The 21507-nt window shown below is 47.4% G+C and overlaps 2 protein-coding genes across 2 annotated transcripts in view; one reads left to right on the forward strand and one right to left on the reverse strand.

Moving 5' to 3' along the window:
• Trs31 (trafficking protein particle complex subunit 31) overlaps positions 1–21507 on the reverse strand; it is a 587499-nt gene that overhangs the window by 153224 nt on the left and 412768 nt on the right. The gene's annotated exons all lie outside the window — the stretch shown is intronic.
• LOC119181626 (protein argonaute-2) lies at positions 2246–21124 on the forward strand. The gene is made up of 4 exons (XM_075875785.1): positions 2246–2690; positions 12068–13874; positions 16967–17096; positions 20275–21124. The coding sequence occupies exons 1-4, from the start codon at positions 2261–2263 to the stop codon at positions 20878–20880; spliced, it is 2973 nt and encodes a 990-aa protein (XP_075731900.1). The 5' UTR covers positions 2246–2260; the 3' UTR covers positions 20881–21124.

The following is a 21507-nucleotide window of genomic DNA, read 5'->3' on the forward strand; positions in this document are numbered from 1 at the left end:
TGGATGATGTAGGTATGGGACTGGTGAAAACATGATAATCACGAGATGCGCGTCATGTAAGAAATTGACTACACCCCACAGTCAAGGCGCCAATACATTTCGACGTGACGTGGTGCGCGTGCTCACCGGCGTTGATTTCGTCGCGTCACGCCGGCGTTGCGACGCCAGGCGCCGGTCCTGCCATGTACTCGCAGGCGCGCGCCGCGCTGCGATGCTTTGACGCATGCGCGTTTCAGTGCGTACGGCGTCCCTCCGTAATGAAAAGAGGGAGACGCAATGTTGTCTGAGTAACGCATCGGCGCAAAATGCAGCACGTCGCATTTCGCGCCGGTTGCCGTCGGGCCGCGCCGACGGACGCTGGTTACGCGTGGCGTCAGACTATAAAGTGCCCGAGTTTTGCTAACGTATCGTCGCGGTGCCCAGCATGCGCGCGCGTCATTGGAGTAAATTGGGCCTTTCATGATGCGCTCGCGGCCGTTTTGCTAGCTGCACGTATACCAAATTTGGGGTTAAGTGATGTCAATAGGTGACGAAAGGATATGACTGGTGCAATCAGGATAATCTTGACACGCATGTCATGTAAGAACACTACAATATACCTCGCTCACAGCGTGCTCACGGTCGTTTCGCTAGCTTCACATATACTAAATTTGGTATCACGTGACGTGAATAGATGACGAAGGTAAACGACACATCCAAACATGATAATTGTGACACGGAAGACATGTTCGACATCAGTTATCTCCACCTCGTAACGTTGTGCTGATTTTAAAGTGAAATTTAAACATTTTTCATTCGTGCTTCGCATATCATCGATTCCCACTGTACGTGGGATATGCAAATTTTTTACTTGCAGACGGTACCTGCGTCGGCCCTGCGAGGTGAAAGAGGGTGAGGAGAGCGACACAAAATTACAATTCAGGGGGAAAGATGAGCGCCAATTCTTCACGGATAATCGGCATTTTAAAAGTAGATTATCGATGACAGCAATGGCATCAGTGACGTCAGTACACTCTTTCACACTTTGCTTTTTTTCCACCATTGACACTCTCTTTCTTCAATTCTGGTGAGCATGACAATGCTTCATTTTACCTTAATGAAGCCACATGCTTTATGGAGAAAAATACACATTTAATTAGAGCGATTTGAAGCAATTTTGCTTGCTTCGTCCTGTGTCTCGTAAGCCTGCGGGAAAGCACCCTTGGCATGCAACAGCGCACAACACGCAGGTGCTTCAGAGAGCCAGCTAAGGCCATTTCACAAGGCACAAAACGTAGCGATTTTCAGTCTGCGAATTCGCTCGCAGCGTAAACAAAAGTGCCAGCTTGCTCTCACCGCAGCGGTCCGTGGCAAGCTTCCAACATGTTGAAAATTTTCGCTGTGACCCCAGTGGCAGGAGCGATTTTAGTCGGGTCCCGTCGAAATAGGGCCAGGCCGGCAAACCTGTCGAAATCGCGTCGACGTGTTTGTTTTGGTAATGCCCGCTGTTACGAATTTAAAACTGTAGTTTGAATAAAAAGATGTTCATAAATGGCGAAACTCAAGTGAGCTTCGTTACCGTTCATGGAAACTTAATATATCATGAGGCACATGTAGATTGTTAAACTATATTTGAAAAATTTTGTTGTCTGTCACAACGAACGGTCGCAAGAAACCTAGCTCGCTGGTCCAGTCGCCGAGCGATAATCGTGGGCCGTTCCGAGTCCATAGGAAACGAAACCGCCATTAGCAGCGGTGGCGAACAGAGTGATTGGAGTGAACGGAACGATTTTTCTCACTGCTATTGCGGCATGTGAAACAGCCTTTAGACGACGTTCAGTACGAGTATCAAACTGAGATAAGAAAAAGAAACGATGGTGTCTTTTTCACTCTTTACGGAATAAAGGTCTTTTGTTTAATGGTCTTAGTTCTAATGATCCTTCAGCAATGAGCAAAATGCCCACATTTTACTTGGAGTTGCATTCTCGGTGATATACACGCAGATGTATAGGTGCTGTCATGCCACCATCCGGACGAGAGGGCATTTAGCAAAGAAATCAGTCGACATATCAGAGGCGGCTGTTTATCATGACAATACAGTGTCACCTGGTGCCACTGCTTGCTTTTTCGGCAAGATGCAGTGGCTGCGACACTTAGTATAATATTGCCAGCGCAAGCGCCCTCACTTGTAAACACGTGACTTCTTTGCCGAGGGGCGTTGCCGGCTCCCTTAAATAGTCGAAGCAATCGTCCGCACCGTGCATACGCGTTTACAGCAGCTATGGAGGCTGGCGGTCCAGGCAGGCGAGGAGCGCCGCAGCAGAGAGGAGGCCGTGGTCGCGGTGGAGGCCCTGATCGCGGTGGAGGCCGTGGATACGCTGGAAATGCTGGAGGCATTCCAAGCCCCAGACGTGGTAGAAGTCCTAGAAACTATGGAGGCCCTGAACATGGTGGAAATCATGAAAGCTATGGAGGCTATGGAGGCGGTGGTAGCCCTGGAAGCTCTGAACAGCCTGGGCCTAGTAGAAGTCCTGGAGGTAGTGAAAGGCATGGAGGTGGTAAATGTTTTGGAGGCAGGGGAAGCCCTGAACGCGAAGGAAGTTCTGGACGAACAGGACCACGACGCGAAGAGGGACCTCGTGGACAACATTCTCGAGGCGGACAGCAGGAACCGCAACGAGGAGGCAGAAAGGGTGGCGTGCAATGGCAAGGTAAGGGATGCTTCGTCGTGTGATAACGATCGATTCTCTTAGTTGATTCATTATTGCGAAACATGGGGCGTCTCCCAGTCCGACGTACTGTTTGATGGGGCCAATCTGGGTCACGTTGTATTCGTCTTTGCCACGTTGTAGACACTGCGTGTCAGTAATGACATTCCAGTTCCACATTAAGGGTGGTGCCAGCGAACACTACCATCACTTTCTTTTCAACTCGCTCAATGTTTAAGACGTTTATATATCGGCAACTCGTCTTCTCAACTCGTTATACGTGATGATCCAGATGGCAGCATCATGACGAGCTTGTTAAATCCGCGAACCAATGCAGTGTGAGTGATGTGCATACCCGCCACAAATCTGTTATTGAGAGCTATTGGTTCGAACACGATGCCTGTTGACAAAACCCGAAGTCTAGATTTCCACTTAAATGGGATGCGTGCTACCTTACTTCCTTGGTATATCTAAATAAAGGCACAAACGCCTTCCCTCGTCTAAGTATAAGAGAAGTGGTAGAGAAGGAAAGCTGTCGAGGTTAACCAGTCTTGATAACCGTTCTCTAACCTTACACGTGCGAACGGGATGGGGAAGATTAAGAGAGTGAAAGGGTAGAAAAAGATAGCACAACACATACACAAGCACGCGATCAGTCAATGTGTAGCAATTTGGCGTGGCCCGCGACATCACTATCACAGCCGCACGTCAGTCCGTTTTTCTCATTACGTATAGCGGATGCCAGATCATTGCGTTAGTATGGCGCACTTGGTGTGTGTCTGTTTCCGTAAATGTGCATGAACTGTTTCATTATCGGTTTTCTGCAGAACCCTGTTTCAATACTATGGTGCAGCGTAATTCCCAGCAGTGAGTTTGTTGTAGTTATACAATACACAGAGGTTCATCATGTGAGCCCTTATATCAATCACTATCTAGGTTACATTGGGCATGTTTCTTATTTCGTACGTTTTGACCGACGCGTGCGCCATTTTCAAATCTTGTAATTGGGTGGGTTTATTGACCCTGCCGGGCAGTTATTCTGTACAAACGGCGGGATCAAAAAGAAACTGACACCGCTTAGAGCAAACACAGGTTAGATGTCGTGCTTTGAGCTGTGATTTTCGGCATGTGGGGTCCGATAATTTGTGGAAGCTCCGTCCTATTGTTTAAGCACGGCGGTTTGAATCACGTTTATCTATAATGCGAACGGTTTCGCACACTACAGCCACTGTCCCTGCTATGTTACGCTTCAGTTTGCGTCGGATAGTTGATAGACCTAACATGCGGCAAGACAATTTGCGGTGTCTTTGCAACGTCTTCCACGTGTTTTCGCAAATGTCTTGAGACTGATCGACTCGCCGTATTTCCTACTCGACACAAATAACACTGGCCTTACGGGCGCCATTTTTATGGGGACAGCATGTAATCAACTTGAGGCAGGTCTAACGAGCCGAAAGCTAGCTAGCCACTACTTGCTAAAGTTGATTGTGTACTTTACTACTCTGCTCTTTGCTCTGCACTGAACGCATGCGCACAAGCCGAAATCCTAACCTCGTTTTCGTTCAGCTGGCGTTCGAATGCACAAGCTTCGACGCCGCCGTAAATTTATACCATGTGCACGTGTGTCGCTTAAAGATCGCCCGAGCGATTGTGTTACAATCGTGGCACTATGCTGCGTGTGCTTATCGCACTGAACGCGACTTGCATACATGTGTGCCTGCGAATTGTTTCACGCAACTGATTCCACGTTCACTCTCCCACGTGGACAACTTTACCCTCTTCAGCGTGCATCACACTACCATCCGTCATAGGCGTCTCCGGTACTAGTCTAGCCTGCAGTCACCTCAATGTCATCGCTTCCCCGCATACACGACAGAAGCTGCGGGGTTTGCTTTGGCAATCGGGTATTCTGCAATTCACGTAACGATTTCGGCTTGCTTCGCCCCGCCCCGGTAGTCTAGTGGCTAAGGTACTTGGCTGCTGACCCGCAGGTCTCGAGATCTAATTCCGGCTGCGGCGGCTGCGTTTCCGATGGAGGTGGAAATGTTGTAGGCCCTTGTGCTTGAATATGGGTGTACGGTAAAGAACCCAAGGTGGTCAAAATTTCCGGAGCCCTCCACTACAGCGTCTCTCGTGATCATATGGTGGTTTCGGGACGTTGAACCCCACATATCAATCAGATCGCAACATAGCACCGGCGCCAGTATTGGCGACCACCCCCGTAAAATCGGGTCACGGCTGCTACGAGCAACCCTTCCATCTCGAGTGGCTTCCTCCGTGCATTCGAACCTGGTCTAACAGGCCGTTCATTTTGCATGCTTCGCGATGGAGACCAGCTCGTTTGATCTCTGCTTCAGCAACCTTCGTCTCTCCCATGCTATAGACCTTAGACAAAGTCGCTGTCATCTGTAGGCAGTCGTTAAACCCCACGTATCAATGAATCGGGCATTCTTTATTGTAAAACTAAAGTGGAGCACGTGGGCCCCTAGTCTTCTGCCTTGATCGAAGTGCGACCACCACAGCCAGGACTAGATGCAGAGTCGGTTCAGTAACCAGGTATATCATTAACTAGGTTCAGTAACACTTCCCATCCTTTGTTTCAGAGGGCTGTATTTCATTGTAGAAATCTTCAGAGCCCTCTGCTATGGCATGCGTCGTAGTCCTGCTGCGGGTTCCGCATAGAGAACTCTGCATAACACTATTCCTATTCTTATTAGACATCTTATTTGAAATATCATTTCCGAACGCTCCGTCTTGTGGAAATTTGTAGTACCATTTTCGAGGTTTCGTCCATTTGTTTTCCCCAGATTACTGGATTTTTTTCACCTCGCGCGCACACTATATCCACTCCCTTATCCAAAACTTAATAGGCCACAAGCCCTTGCGCTCAGACTACTGCAGATCGACACGTAGACCTGATATCCCTTTACGCTATTTATCCTGACGTGTTCCCCAATGACGCTTGCCCCACCTGTGGGGACGTATGCACGCTGGCGCACATGCCCTGGGAGTGCAAGGCAATGTACACTAACCCCGACACTACATTGCTCAGGTGGGAGGCGGCCCAACGCAGCTTCCTCCTGGCCGACAAACTTTGGGCCATCCAGCTAACTCACGGAGCGGCCGATAGGCTCAGCCTAACGGTCTTTACGTGGGAGTCGCCCGCTGTGCGCTCACGCGCGCCTTGCATGACCACAATAGTTTCGCAATCAATCAAACAACCCGCGTATCCTTAGGCATTGCTTCGTGTTGCATATAGTGACAAAGATTCAACTTATAGTTGTTGGGACACGAGCCTCCGTAGCCCCGAAGTGAAAACATCGGCCCTGTGTGTTGATCGTGAGGCTCGGCTTTGCGTTTTCGGTTTCAGAGGGACCCGCTTGGAATCCGACGTGGCTTGAAGAATCTAAATTTTTCACACCATACTGACGTGTACAAAATTTGTCGCTGTCACTAGCACAAACTGCACCCAATGTCTGCGCAACAACTACCACCAGCGCAGACTGTTGTCATCGGCGCCACGTAATCTCTTGTGGTGTTCGATTTTTTTCCCCTTCTCTTTTAACAAACAACTGCGCAGCCGCCTTGCTTTCAATGTTTTCATTTCATGCCCATCTTGTTACTTGTTACACACTACTACAAGGGGCGGACGGTTGTGGCTATAAGGAGCTTCACTCCTAAAGGTTCACGTCTTTTTAGTACATGTATCAGTCACAGCACATGTCGCGAACTCACGAGGAAGTAATCGTCTCCCCAAAAGAGCTGGAGAATATATAACTGCTTAACTATCGCGTAGTACACGTCGCATACACGCGTTGATCAACTTGCGTTCTTGTCTGAAGTTTAGACATGCGTAGGTATCGGTACCACGAGTGCGCATCGTAAATAAAATAAGCATTTTCATGACCATTTTTCGGCTCGTTTTGGAACTTGCCTGGGCCTCTTTTCCAGTCCAAAGTGGCCCTTAACAAACGTCATGTCTGCTAGCCCGAAGCCTGCCCAAAACCTTCCAGAGAGCTTCTACGACTAAATTGTTCTGGAAGCGTATGGTGACCCTCGGGCTCCCCGCGGGTCGCCAGAACCAACAAACCCAAAAAAACGAACGCCGACCGAAAGTGCACCGCCGGGGGACGAAACATCTAGAGAAACGAGCGCGTTCTAGCTGGCTCCGGCAGCCTGCGAGTAGCCAGAACTAAAAACTTGAAGAGCCCTACTGCTAGGCGGGCGTGAGCTACTTGGCACCGCTCCACAACCTGCGGTGATGGGAGCAGTGTGGATGGCAGGACCGCGTCACAAAGGATAGTCGAGGCTCCTTTGGATCTAAAATGCAGCCCCTCCTACTAGTCTTGCCTGCTGCGCATCCACACCAAACACACAAAAAAAAAACCGAAGCTGTAACATAACCTCCGTCGCTGCCTCGGCCTTCTTTTCTTTAAAGTTGTATAAGCACTGTCCCGAATGAACTTTCTATCAAGCTTCACTAATTGGTTATCGAACTGTGTTGCTATCACTTAAAGAAACGTTTTATATGCACCATGCGGTGGACGAACAAGGTGGCGTGGCTTTATCGGCACTGACAGTCGTTTCATGCTCGGTCCGTACCTACCTATCTGCTTTAACACGCGAACTTTAAAATGCACATGCTTTAGGACGTTTCAAATACTTCAGTAGAAGTACAATTTGATGTACGATCTGAAGCAAACTTCTCACGAGGTGCCTTGTCGTATGCATTAGGTGATAGTTCGTTTTTTATTTAGTTCTTTAACCGACTGCGTTCCACTTGTACCCTTCCCAATCGGTTCGTCACTGAAACTAATTACACGCATTGAAAGTCTCCATTTCTGCTAACACACATGCCTTTGGCTCAAAATAGGAGCCATGCATCGACCTCGTGCTCCCATCCTTCATAGTGAGCTTTAGTGCAAACGTCTCGACTAGTCGATCTGGTGCGCTGTGTCACTTGCAAACGCATACATTCAATCACTTCGGCGATTTCAAATCAGTGGTGAGGATTCATTCAACGTGTCACGTTCTTACGAAAATAAGGTGGGTCACGTGATCGAGTCCTGGTCGCGGCGACCATAATTTTGATGGAGGCGAAGAGTCTTGAGTGCCGGGCACTTGGCCTTTGGTGCAATTTGAAGAATCTCAGATGGACTAATTTTTCAAAGCGCTATACTAAGGCGTTTATCATTATCATGTTGGGGGTTTGAAAGGTTAAGCCCCAATAATTTTTACTCTGTAGAACAATGCCTGAGAACTTGCATGCATAGGCGGGTGGTAGAAACAGCAGAGCCCATAATCATGGCGTAGAAATAGATCCCGTTCTTTATAGGGAGATATCCGCAGACCTTCTTGCTTTTCGAAGCATCACTAGCATTAAGCAATCCGTGCTTAACCGGAGACTTGCTGCAGTCACTCCCGAGGCCAAGCTGCGCTTGTTGCTTATTTGTTGGCAGTGTACACTTGTAGCTTAACAAATTATCACTTCGATAGCCTTGGCGAGTTGGTTGAAAACTCTGGTCCTACCCACATCACGTATTCGTTTCTTATATGCTTGGTCGATTTGATCGCTATAGCATAACCCCCTCGTTGTTCTTCGTTGATCACTGCAGCTAAACCATTTTCTTCGTCACGCCAGTCTTGTATGCTCTGAAGACCATGTTGTACGGTTCGGTTTACTAAAACCAGAGGACACTTCAGCCCGAATGCTTCGTTTTGTGGTCAAGGTTTGACAAAGACGTTCATGGTGTTCGCCCACTGGCCTACGGGGAAGTTTCCGTTTGTCAATCTTTGTGCGATGTGCTTGGGAAAGCCGAGCAACAGATGATTATCCTCGAGGTGTTGACTGCACAGACATGTTGACTACTGCACCCATTGAATCCCGAATAACAAGTGATTTGTATACGCTTTTTATACTTCGTAATGGGTTCTTTTCAGTACATCATTAGCTGAGGTCCTAATTAGCAGTCCAGGTTGGAGTCAATAGCGTGTAAGATTAAACTAATAAATGAGTGTGACGCTCATATTGGCCTGATCACTATTAAATGCGACGCATTTCTTAGCGAACTTCGGCGACTCTGAGCGTATCTATCTAGCCGCGTACGACCTTTAGCTCTCCTGGCCGTTTCGATAATGGTATCGATACCAAACTTGATATGGCATAACATGACTGTATGCAAAACATATTTGATTCGTCGTAGCATGAAAGTCATGGCATGTCATGATTTACGTTTCATATTCTTGCAGCTCTTGCGGTGGTTTCGTTCACATGGCATGTTACAAAACTAGTATGTTATGCCATGATTGCAAGGTGAACGCAAGCGACAGACTCTCACATGAACATCATGACATGCGTGTCATGTATTACCATGACTACATGCTAATCATGATGCACTCGCGGACGTGTCGCTAGCGTCACATACACGAAATATAGTGATATGGTACGTGAATGGATGAACGTATGTGACTTGTGCAAACATGATCGAGATGCTGTCATGTAACATGACTACATGCCACGCTCATGATGCGCTGCCAGCCGCTTCGTTCGCTTCAGTTATGCCAAATTTTGTAATACGTAACGTAACCGGACGACGCGGGTGTGACACTGGTGCAAAGATAAGCAAAATATGCGCGTCATGTCAGGACATGACTACATCCCACAGTCAAGGCGCCAATACATTTCGACGTCACGTGATGCGCGTGCTCACCGGCGTTCCTTTCGTGGCGTCGCGCCGGTGTTGCCACGCCAGGCGCCGGTCCTGCCACATAATCCCAGGCGCGCGCTGGTCAGCGTTGCTTAGACGCATGCGCGTTACAGCGCGCCCGGCGTCGGGATGTAGAATGCTCGCCTTTTGCTAACGTAGCGTCGCTGTGCCCAGCTTGCGTGCGCTTAAACGATAAATTGGAGTATATTGGGCCCTTCACGCTACGTTCGCAACCACTTCGCTAGCTCACATATACTAAAGTTGGTGTTAGGTGACGTCAATGGATGACAAAAGTATGACTGGTGCAAACATGGTAATCCTGGCACGCATGTCATGTAAGAACATGGCAACATGACACGCTCATAGCGTGCTCAAGGCTGTTTCACTAGCTCCACATTTACTAAATTTGGTATCACGCGATGTGAATAGATGAGAAAGGTAAACCAAACATCAGAATGATGCCACGGAAGTCATGTACGGCATCATTGACTTCCACTTCGTAACGTTGTGCTGAGTTTAAAGTGACATATCAACTTTTCTCATTCGTGCTTCGCATACCATCAATTCACACTGTACGCGGGATCTGCCAAATTTTTATTTATTGTAGCGAAAATATGGTTCGCGTCAGCCCTGGTCGGCACCACCAAAAGTGCCCTTTTAACACTCCTTTGAACATTTGCGCGATTGAGTGATCCGGAATTACTGCAATCACAGCCACGAATTGTGCGGAGTATCACCCTCTGTAGCGTAACTAGCGGTCGGTAGTGTGTACGGGCATATCCTTTTTCTTCTAGTTTTCTTCCGGTGTAAATACTGCCACGCGTTTCTCAAGTTATCACACCATTATGCGCGTAACTAGTGCCTTGCACGACCTCGCCAGTTGACTAAGAACCATCGAAATAATACGCCCTTCTGACGCGATTGCACGCAAAACGTGAACATGTGCATTCTGCTGAAACTTAACGTGGCCGCTTACGATAACGCTGGAACATTCGATGGCACATGTATAAATGTCGACACTCGTCATCGCTGGTCATTTTTATCGACGGCTGATGCTCTGTTCACGGCTATCAGTGCTACTGTGTATGCTGTAATCCGACTTCGCGTTTGAACGGCCGCAAGTTCGTCCAAATAGTTTAACCTTGACGACATCGACTGCTCCTCCTCCCTCACCCTACCGTCACTACCCCGTAACCATATCGCATGAATGTTTCAGCGCTATGACTCTGCAGTGTTTTTACGAAAACTTACTTTTACTGGGAGTTCGCACGTGATGTTCAGGCCGTTTCTTAATGTGACGTTGAACACCACATATCTAAATTATTCCCATTTTTCAGCAGTGCAACCGCGCTCGTTGTGAAAGCTTACACGGCTACTGCACTTTTCTCAACTGTAGGCCCGTGTGCTCACATTTGGGTGCACGTTAAAGAACCCCAGGTGGTCAAAATTTCCGGAGCCCTCCTCTACGACGTCTCTCATAATCACATGATGGTTTTGGGACGTTCAACCCCACATATCAATCAAAACCTGTGGATTTTCCTTAATGCATTTGCGTGTCTTGGGTATCCCCAGCACGTCTTTTTTTTCATCGTTTCAAGATCTCTTGAGATTGACCGTGTTCAAATGGGATGTTATCTTTTTTTTGGCGCTTTAGGACTTGGCAGAGATCATCGGTAACACTTCTGGGCTGCTATATACTTTTACGCTCTGAGGTATGGCTGACTACTCCAATTAGCGCGAGTACTGGCTAAACTTAGCGAAAGCCTCCCTGTTCGCGCTCGAAGACGATATGTTTTTCTGCAGCCTGTACCAAGAGGGTAGGGGCTAGACTGCCGTTTTCAGGATATGAGAAATTATTCTCGCCCGTGCTTGCAGCATACCCTATGATAATACACGTGTCAAATAGTTCTCGACGCGTTTCAGCCGCGTTCGCCATGCCAATGCTGCACTGACTCAAAGGTTGCTGTGTTATTAAACGCTTCGGGCAGCACTCGACCATCCCGTCATGACTGCCTACACTGCCCAGGGCTGTGGGCTGGTGGGTACCGATCGCAACGTACTAAATATGAATGTCGATCGGGCCAGATGACACCGATTCATCTTTGTAGGAAGCTCAAAACTATCCAGGGACAGCAAGAAATACGCGACACTAGCGTTTAACTTCGACTGAGTGGTTATTTGGGAGGGCATATAAAAGTGTATGAAGTGTATATCGGAAAAACTCGCTTGTTAAGCTAATTAGCGCTTATTTGTTATTGCCTCGCACAACATCTAAACTGCGAAGTCACTTCGGTGTGAGTGTGGTGGGTGGTGCACTCACAGTCATCACGTTTCTTTTCTGCAGCCGCGGCTATCAATCTAGGCAACAAATTTTTCTGGCTATACACAATGAACGTGCTGTCAATGTACTGCACACAATTCGTCATTATTTGCACAAATTCGTGAATAGACACCTGGCGCTTCACTGCAGCGAGTTTTTTTTTTTTAGGGTAACCAGACTTCTTTTTTAGTTTTTGCATAACCTATTCTGTTCTCTTTCCCTTTTGCGTTCAGCAATCGAAGTAGTAACTTAGGTGATACAAAGCTCCACCTCCAAGTTAAAAAGGGGACTTCTTTTTATCCTTCATATTTTATTTAATGTCGGCCAGCTGTATAATTGCCTTCAACATGCAGGTCCTGGAACCTCAGCGGAGCTATTCCACACTCATCCCGATCTGGTGAAGCGTGCCCAGAAGCAATGGTTCACCCATAAAAAGATGAAGCTGCGCACAAACTACTTCACTATAGCACGACCGAGAGGTATCGTATACCACTATGACGTGCAAATCGACCTCGTACGCAAGTCTTCCAGCGCCGCAGAGCCGCGGGGTCTCAGCACACGTGTCAAGCGTCTCGTCATAGAGGCCCTTCAGAAGACCGCAAAGTTCCGGCCCTATTCGCTCGCGTTCGATGGCGAAAAGAATATCTACACAAGCCGAGAGTTGCCATCGAATGAATGCGAATGCGTCGTACAAATCGACAAGAAGGGCGGGTCGGACTTCTCCGTCATCCTCAAGCTCGCATCCAGCGTAGACATGGACAAGCTGAAGACTCCGTTCAACCAAGACGTGCATCAAAAACATATCCAGGCACTCGATATCATCATAAGGCACGCTGCACGCCCGGGTCACGAAGTCGTGGGGCACTGCTTCTTCAAGAATCCGCAAGGTGAACCCCTTGAACTTGGAACTTTTGCCGAGCTGTGGTCCGGATACTATCCAAGCTTTCGGCCATGTGAGAAGTCCCTGATGCTAAATATTGACTTCTCTGCAATGCCCTTCTACAATTCAAGAAGTCTACTGGATTTCGCAACAAAGTGCCGCGAAGGAGATGAGATCACTTTGTGGGACACCCGTCTCTTGACAGAGGCGCTCGAGGGTTTACAGGTTTATACTACACACTTGGGTCACAAACGGTTTTACAAAGTGGTAAAGGTCAGTGAACACAATGCTGCCAATCAAAAACTGAAAGGCCAAGAAAATGCCACGAATGGCCAAGAAAATGTCAAGAAGAGCCATGAAAAGGGAAAGGGCGAAGAAATGAGTGTTGTCGAGTACTTCGCAGAGAAATACAAGATGGAAATCAAACGGAGGCTGCCATGCATACTTTGCGAAGGGAAAGAAGAACCATACCTACCACTAGATGTATGTCACGTTCCAGCGCAGCCGTGTAAGCGTAAGCTCGACAAAGATATGACTGAACGTATGCTCGCCGCACTCGGGAAACTTAGTCCTGAACAGCGGTTCGCGTTTATCAAGCAATTTGCTGATGAATTTTTCTCTAGAGCGCAACAATGTCTGCGAGGGTTTGACTTGCAATTTTTCCAGGACATGGTAGAAGTCGGAGCTCGCATTCTCTCGCCTCCTTCAATTCATTTTCAGGTTGGCAAGAAAGTTCCATATCGGGGCGCATGGTACGTACCCAAAGGGGACCTCTTTTCCGAAACAAAGGGACAGTTCTTTTTCGGTGTGCTGGCAGTTAACTGCGAAATCCCAAGTAACGAACTTCTAGAAGCAGCTGATCAATTGAAGGACTATGGTTCAGCCCTTGGCCTTCAACTGAAGCATAACAAGAATATTGAACATGTGCACACCAACGATTTGGAAGCTTCAAAGCACCTGGCTAAAGCTTTCAAAGACCTTGAGGACAAAATTCCTGATGGCAAAAAGTTTGTCCTCGTTGTTCTAGGAAACTCAACTCTCTATGCGGCCGTCAAAACTGTGGCAGAAAAAGTGGCGGGCATCATAACTCAGTGCGTTCAAGAAGGAAAGCTATCAACAGTAAAACCGGAAGTATTGTGGCCAAACATCTGCCTCAAGCTGAATGCCAAACTTGGCGGCTGCAATAACACCGTGAGCAGTGACGACAAAAATGTCAATGCCATCTTCATCAATGCCATCTTCATCGGAATCGATGTCAATCACCCTGCGCCCGGGGACAAGTGAGTACTCCATTGTTTTTCACTATTTTACCATGATCTTCTTTTATGCCAGGATTTGCCAAGACATTAGTAGCACAATTTTGTAGCGGAAATAACTTCTAAAAACTGCCCACGAATAAATGAAGGCAAACGTTTCCTCAACAGGAGTCGAACCCATGAGCTATCGATCCACGACAAACTCCAGCCACACATTCACTATATTTTTCTTTGCGTCTAGGCGTTGGACGCACTTCCCAGCTGCAGCGCTTTTAGCATGCGGTTGATATTACATAAAAATTTATTTTGACATGAACCTTCATAAATTTCATCACTTCATCATATTCAGGTTTTCCAAACGCTTCACATAATCTGCTCATGAAGTCGGTAAAGTAATAATGCATTGATGTCAAACTTGTCCGTTCCTTACAGCCATACGGTTTCTCCAGTTGCCCTGAAGGTCGAGGAAGGAAAAAAAAGACGTCATAAAGCACAATGCCCTGACCCTTCGCTAAATACGCAAGTTCTTGTGGCGTAAGCGGTAGTTTTTCAAATTCAAGGTGCCTTTGGATGATATCCCACCGTTCAAAAAACGGATTGCACTCCAACAGTCTTCAAAAAACGTGCTCTACATTTGTCCGCCTGTGTGAATCAGTGGCTAGGGTGCTTGGCTGCTGATTAGAACGTCGCCTGTTCAATCCCGGCCATGGAATTTGCATTTCATACCGAAATAATGGCCGCACAAGCTAATGTGACGCAAAACGGATCACAAACGAACATCCACCTGCGGGAACACTCTACAGTGAGCTGAAGTAGGCCCCGGGTTCACAATTGTCCATCCGTTGCACAGTGAGGCCACGTATGTGAATTTTTCCGCACGTATTGCACACTCGGCACGACACAAAAACTAGGAATATTGCGGAAGCTTTCTTTATTAAACAAAGAATTTCAATAGTCGTCAGCTCGCCATCTATATCCCTTTTGTATTGTGAAATATCGTTTTTGGACGACGCCTAATCTCAGTGAGCCCTTCCCTTCCGCATTTCCATTTCCCTGCATTATCTTCCGTGAATGAGCAAGTTTCAGTCTGTGCTTGCTCTTCTCCTCCTTTTGCGTCCCGGTAGTTTCAGCTGCCGATATTTCAGTGCGAATCTATACCGATAAGCCCGCCTTTAAATCCTTCTACGTTCCCATTTCTATGGAGGTGAAATCATCGAGGACCACGTACTGAATATGTCAGTGTACGTCATAAAACACCAAATTGTCAAAATTTTTGAAGCACTTCGTAATCGCATCGTGCTTTTGCACCGTAAAACACTCGTACTGTGTTCGGGTGCGGTTTTTTTTCTACATTGAAGAAAATGGTTGTGATGCAGTGCGTAAGTTTTTACATGAAGTAGTTTTTTCATTCCAAAATTTGAGCTAGCACTGTTCTATTGAAAGTTTGGGGGCTGTAACACTCGGGCTTGATAGGCATCATTCTCTTAGCACTTCTGTACTAATTATGCTACAGCGAGGGCCACAACAAAAACATTGCTAAACTTGTGACCCGAATGCTAATGCCAGAAGTATTCAAAGCATTCTTAGTAAAACTACCTTGCTGGTTAGCACTTGACTAGAAGGGGAGTATCTCTAATGGGGTACAGATTGTTCTCATTGTAAAAAAACTGCGACGCGGTTACGCACTATGGAGGCTTTGAATACGAGTCTTTTATATCTCGTACACGTTTCTACAGTAACACTCTTGTTCGGTAAGATGGCGTCGTCCTCTGGGAGGAGCAAAGTAATTCATTGTGACCGTGGCCTCGGTGATTAGCTCTTCTCAGTGCCTGTACGGAAACTGCCAGCGCATGTGCGCCTGCCTCATCTGGTTCGTACACTGTCCGGGTGGACACGATCCTCATCGAGTTTCCCTTTAGTGGACGTTTGCAGCGAATGCTGTTACGAGATCACAACTCGGGTCACGCGCAGTTGTCGGCCACGAAAGGCCATAACCTCATACCGAACATTGAAGAAAACCCTAGCACCAGTGGATAAGGGGGGCGCCAACCCGGGTCCACAGGGTGCTAGCCCATTCTACCACTGAGCTAGCCAGTGCTTGTGATTGGTTATCGAACTTGTCTTGGGCAAGCTTGCTGTCGGGAAACCAAATCGCGTTCACACGCACTATAAAGCGTTTTAAAACTGCGAAAAAACAAGCCGTCGTCGCACAATGCGAATATATAGCGTAACGTGGGGGGTCATTCAAAGCTCCAACCCATTACGAAAGCTTGTCGTTGTTCACCCATAAATTGTGGTGCATGCCCACTTCAGCCATAATTTCTCATCGTTGTCAGCTATTGCACGAAAAATTGGCACAAAATTTCTTGGAAGGGTTCATCCGATACCATGCTTGTCGGCAGAATGACAAAAACTAGCATAGTGAATGCCGGCTTACTGCCCAAAAAATTTTGATTTATGCCGTAGTGGGTATCGAGCAAGTGTGGTTGGATTAGTTACCCATTGAGTGTTTATAAAACGCTATGAACACCTGCTCTTTCAGCTTTCGCTGTGCTGCGCCTTCCGCGCAGACCTGGCATTTTTTTTTTTTGGTTACACTTTCTCCGTTCACTAATCCAGCTACTCTAATTGCTTGTTTAAACACTAAGCACTGTTGTACTTCTGCTAAGCACGAAAATCATTGCGCAAATCTCACCAGTGTACACTAAACGTTCAACTACTTCGACAAGGATACCTTTTTGTTTCCAGTTACGCTGTTCCATATGACAAAGGGATCAAACATTCCTTTGCAGCGTTTATGCAAGCCAGTTAATGCCCTCCTCTGCATCATCGTTTATCACATTAACTTGTTCATGTAACACCTGTTCCACGATGACGCGGGTGCTCCTCGTTAACCTAGTGGCCACGAAATCTTTCCTCCTTATATCAGTCGTGAATACTCACAATAGATCTTTCAAGTCTGGGCTCTCATGGAGTCTCCACGTTTACGAACTTTGAATTCTGGCTATATAGCCTTTTGAGTGTCACATGCTACGCGCTAGAATTTCGGGCGGGGACCTGCTGGACTTGTGGGCACAATGTAACCATGACCTTGCACTGTTCAATCTTTCATGCAGCCACAAGCCATCCATCGCTGCATGCGTCGCCAGCTTTGACAAAAACGCGTTCCGATACCGCGCTCGGGTTTCAGTCCAGATGAACCCAGATGGAGCGGTGGCCCGTAAGGAAGTCGTGACGGACCTGAAGGTCAGTAAATATTTGTTGTTCCGTTACTCAATTTCCGTAGTTTCCTTGCTTCTGTTGCTGTTCCAATCACTGGACGTTGGAACGGGAGTATGTCGAGGTGGCAGCGTCGTGAACCCGGCGCTGCTGCGCTCAATAACTTGAAATGCAGCACTATTGTTTCTTTCGGCTCTGACTGCATGCCTGTATCGCAATGTGTATAAATGTTTCAACAGCGGAACTTTACTTGGTCCTCCCTCTGCCAGCACGATCGCAAAGCTTAACTTTGAAGGCGAGCATATCATGTGGTGCAGCAGTTCTTGCAACGCTACTTGCGTACCGGCGCTGCCGTGACGCTAATACGCGTTTCTGTCGACAAGAAGCGTGCACTTCCAAAAATCAGTTTTACCGTGTCATGGGAGTAAGAATCGCTGAACTAAAGAAAGGTTGGAACAAATGTATTTACACTGTCCGCGCAGAGTCTCTCAGTACAGGCGTCGACACACGATACACGCTAGAGCTATCAGTCTTCGTATTCATCGCCTCTATAGAGCATTCTCTCTTGTTCGTCACAACTTGTACCAACCGCAAGAGGGGATTGATGAATGCGATAGCGACCAATTGTACTTGTATACAAAGGGAAGCTGTCGGCAAGTTATCGGTCCAATCAACTCTACAAAGCGTTGGTTTACGAGAATACGTTCGGGACACTTTCGCACACTCTTCCCGTTGAGAGCGCAGCGCGTAGAAAGGTGTACGAGCCTCCAGCTGATGGCAGCCGAGATAGCAACATTGCGCGAGCGCCATCATAGCCAACCACCCCCACACAATCAACTTTCACAGCTGCTGCTCGACAACGACTGCTCCCCGCCACCTCCTCGAGTCTTTTTCGTTCTCGTTAAAAACGGGCCTTGGTGCTTAGGCATTCGACGACTGGTCTAACGGACCGGTGCCATTGCACGCGTCGCGATGGAGATTGGCCAGCTCGTTTGATCTACGCTTCAGCCGCGTTAGTAGCCCCCGCTCCCACGCTGTTGCCCGCAGTTAGACCTTACTATAAAGCTGGGAGATGTTATAAATGTGCGCTTTAAACGCGACGAGGTGACAACGGCAAAAAGCCATCGAGACTGTTGGTGTGCTTTCTATCACAATAAAAATCTGATGATTAAGATACTGCCTAATGGGTGTTCTGAAGGCAGCATTCAAGGTACTTCGGTTTTGCGATAAGTTTCAATAATTTGAGCGAGACACCGGCGCATGCACAGTTCCATACCACTAATTATACTCCAGAATTCTCTCTAGTGAACACGCGTGTGCCAGCCATGTACTAAAATGAAGGACGTTCTGTGGTCGGAAATGTTAGTGCTGAACTGTTAGCGCAACTTGCAGCACCAAAGCTTGGCTCTCAAAGGCTCTGGCCTTTGAGAGCCAAGCTACGAGTATTTCCCGAGGTCGTGAGATCAGTGGTATGTTACGACGGAGCGGAATGGGATGTCCTCACGAATGTGCGGTAGAAAGCTCTTGTGTGCTTTTATGTCTAAATCATTCACCGATTCATGTGCCTATATGTGCGCTTGATGCGAAGTTCAGGAAGTGCATGAGATCTTTGGCAATCACTCTGGGCCAAATGTACACAGCCGCCATCTGCAAGCCGTTGTCCAACTTTAGTGCACACACTTGCCCAGCTATATCTTTGCTCTACCCACATAAATATTTGCTGGCTGACATACCATACGCAAGTAGATAGCTGATGACCCCGCCCTGGCGTAGTCTCTTCGAGTGCTACAGCAGGTTGTCAACGACCATATTTTGGTAAAGCATAATGCCGGGGCATGTCGAAGAAATGATGGTGATGCATGTCCTTGGCATGCGTGGTAAGGGGCGTGAACATTGAGCACAGAGACGGATAAGTTTCGTCCGGATTGTATTTCCAGTGGTATATAATCCGATGTCGTTGTCAGCATTGATGAGGTGCAGCTGGTTGATGTCTGCAGGGCCACTCGGTGCTACCTATTCCAGCTTTCTTCATTTGCCTGGTTGATGGGGCACGTACTGCGTTTTGGTTTGACACTCGCACTTCATGTACATACAAGTAGTAGTACACGGTAACGGGTCGGCACTTTTCTCTTCCTTTTTCATAACCACTTAGATGGGAGACAGAGTGAGGTGCTTCCCCAGTTGCTGTGGCACGCACTCGTTCGCGCTGTATCGCCACCGAGGGTGAAATCGCTTAACGCATCAACGGGCTCCTCAGAGCAGCGCTCTCATAGTGATACTTATGAAACATGTTGCGAGTGTGACAAGCTCTTACTATATGACGGCTATTAACTGCAGGCCGTAACTGCTACGTTGGTAACCTTACTACCGCGCCACTTTGTTCTTTATTACCTACACGGAAGAAGCAAGACCTGAACCATGAGCTAAATTGCAGTTTTGGACCCGGATTTTCATGCCACATTGTACTTCAACATGCGTTTCCCTTGACTTAGTATAAAACTGATTGTTATATATTTATGAAATATGCTAATAGACAGGTGTTCTACTGCTTGACTTCAACGAGAAATGTCACGGTAACTACAAATAATTCAAGTCATGTCTCTTGAAAATCCGCCAACGTTTCGAGTTGCTCTTACACGATGTATCATCGGTATCAGGCGCTTTATTCGGCAACTTTCGCGAAGAATCTTGGCGCAGCATTAAGTACCGAACTCGACAGGGGCTGCAGGTCGTACCCAGTAACCTTTGTAGCACTGTTGTTAAACCAGTGTTGTTCTTTAGTCGATATTATTGATTGTGGCTTAACCATTGCTGGCACGAAAGAACGGACTTCCCAATTAGCAAAAGTTTCTTCCTTCGCTCGAACACAGGGTAGTGAACGCCTCCGTGCAGTGAAATGGCAAGGCGTGCTATTCATTGTTCCTAATGAGCACATTAAGCGATGGCAATATGACAATGGCCTAAGGACCAGGCATAGACGGTGAGCAAAATGAATTCCGCTGGTCTTTTTGCCTTCATATGATCGTCGTTCAGAGTGCGCATTTAGATCGATAATTTGGCGGGCAATCATAATTGCTCTAACCGTATGTTACAAGGAGCTTTGCCGTATAAAAACTCGAGCGGGCTCATGGCGTGGTGGATATTCGGTATGCCAAGTTTTCTCGTTGTTCTTGCGCCAGCTTCATTCCAATTTTGCTTACTGCAGGCCATGGTATTGGACCACTTGAATTTCTATATTGGAAAGCAGAGACGGCGGCCGGACAGGATAATCGTCTACAGAGATGGAGTCGGTGAGGGTCAATTCAAGGAAGTCCAAGCTAAAGAAGTCGATGCAATCAAGAAAGCCTGCAGAAGCATAAGCCCCAATTACGAACCCCCGGTGACGTTCATTATTGTTCAGAAGCGGCACCACACTCGATTTCTGCCCATTTTCGATAAGAAGCCGATAAATGTGAACGTTCCACCAGGGACGACCGTCGAAAACGGGATCACTCAGCCGGGACACCTGAACTTCTTCCTCTGTAGCCACCAAGGCCCGATCGGAACGAGCAGGCCCGCGCATTACCATGTCCTCTGCAAAGAGTCCAAGCACACGCTTCAGCAGTTGCAGCAGCTCACATACAACTTGTGCCATCTGGTGGCGCGCTGCACCCGCAGCATGAGCATTCCGTCACCCGTCTATTATGCCCACCTGGCTGCCTTCCGGGCCAAAAACCACATAAAAGGATTTCTCCGCATCAATCCCAATGGGCAATATACAGATGCAGTGACGGTGCATCGTAATATCGCGAACGAAATGTACTTCGTGTGACCACCTCGTTAATGAGGGCTGCTTGGAAGAGAGCCACACCTGACGCAACATGCAAATATCTGCGTGGCAGTACTTTTAATGGCTGCACTAAATTTTGGACCAATATAAGGTTTTATCTTTTATACCTTCCCTATCCTCTAGACTCTCGTACTGCATACTGCGCAGGGCATATAGCACTTGTTTTGCGACAAGTGCTGCAAGTATGTTTATGCGGTTAGGACGAATAAAACACGTATACAGCTCATTATGTCTACTTATTTGAATCGTGGAACCCAACGTTATCTGCCTTGTTTTGCTTTAGTGATAAAAACTTCTCAAATAGAATGACACAACACAAGGAGCACCAGCGAAAACACTCACTCTTGAAAAGTTCTTGGATACATTATCTCACAGTACATCAGCCCGAAAAGCCACATGAGCTCTTCTTTGATTCCTGAAGGTAACATATCTGAGCGACTGTCCTTGAAACACTGCACTCTTTGTGGTGTGCACCTCCGCCACTCTCTTGGCCTTATTCCCCTCCCCACGCGTCGCGTAGCAACGCAAGGTAGTTCACCTCTCTGCTATTCCTACATTCTCTCTCGACAACAAAAGTTTATTCGTCCACGTCACACGACACAGGTTTTC

Source organism: Rhipicephalus microplus, chromosome 10 (assembly GCF_043290135.1).
Source record: "Rhipicephalus microplus isolate Deutch F79 chromosome 10, USDA_Rmic, whole genome shotgun sequence".
Lineage (NCBI taxonomy): Eukaryota > Metazoa > Arthropoda > Arachnida > Ixodida > Ixodidae > Rhipicephalus > Rhipicephalus microplus.

Bases quoted from the DNA above. Each gene is read 5' to 3' on its own strand.
- LOC119181626 (XM_075875785.1), top strand. From the start codon at position 2,261: ATGGAGGCTGGCGGTCCAGGCAGGCGAGGAGCGCCGCAGCAGAGAGGA. The intron at 2,691-12,067 runs GTAAGGGATGCT...TTCAACATGCAG, and splicing joins GGGTGGCGTGCAATGGCAAG to GTCCTGGAACCTCAGCGGAG. The intron at 13,875-16,966 runs GTGAGTACTCCA...TCTTTCATGCAG, and splicing joins CACCCTGCGCCCGGGGACAA to CCACAAGCCATCCATCGCTG.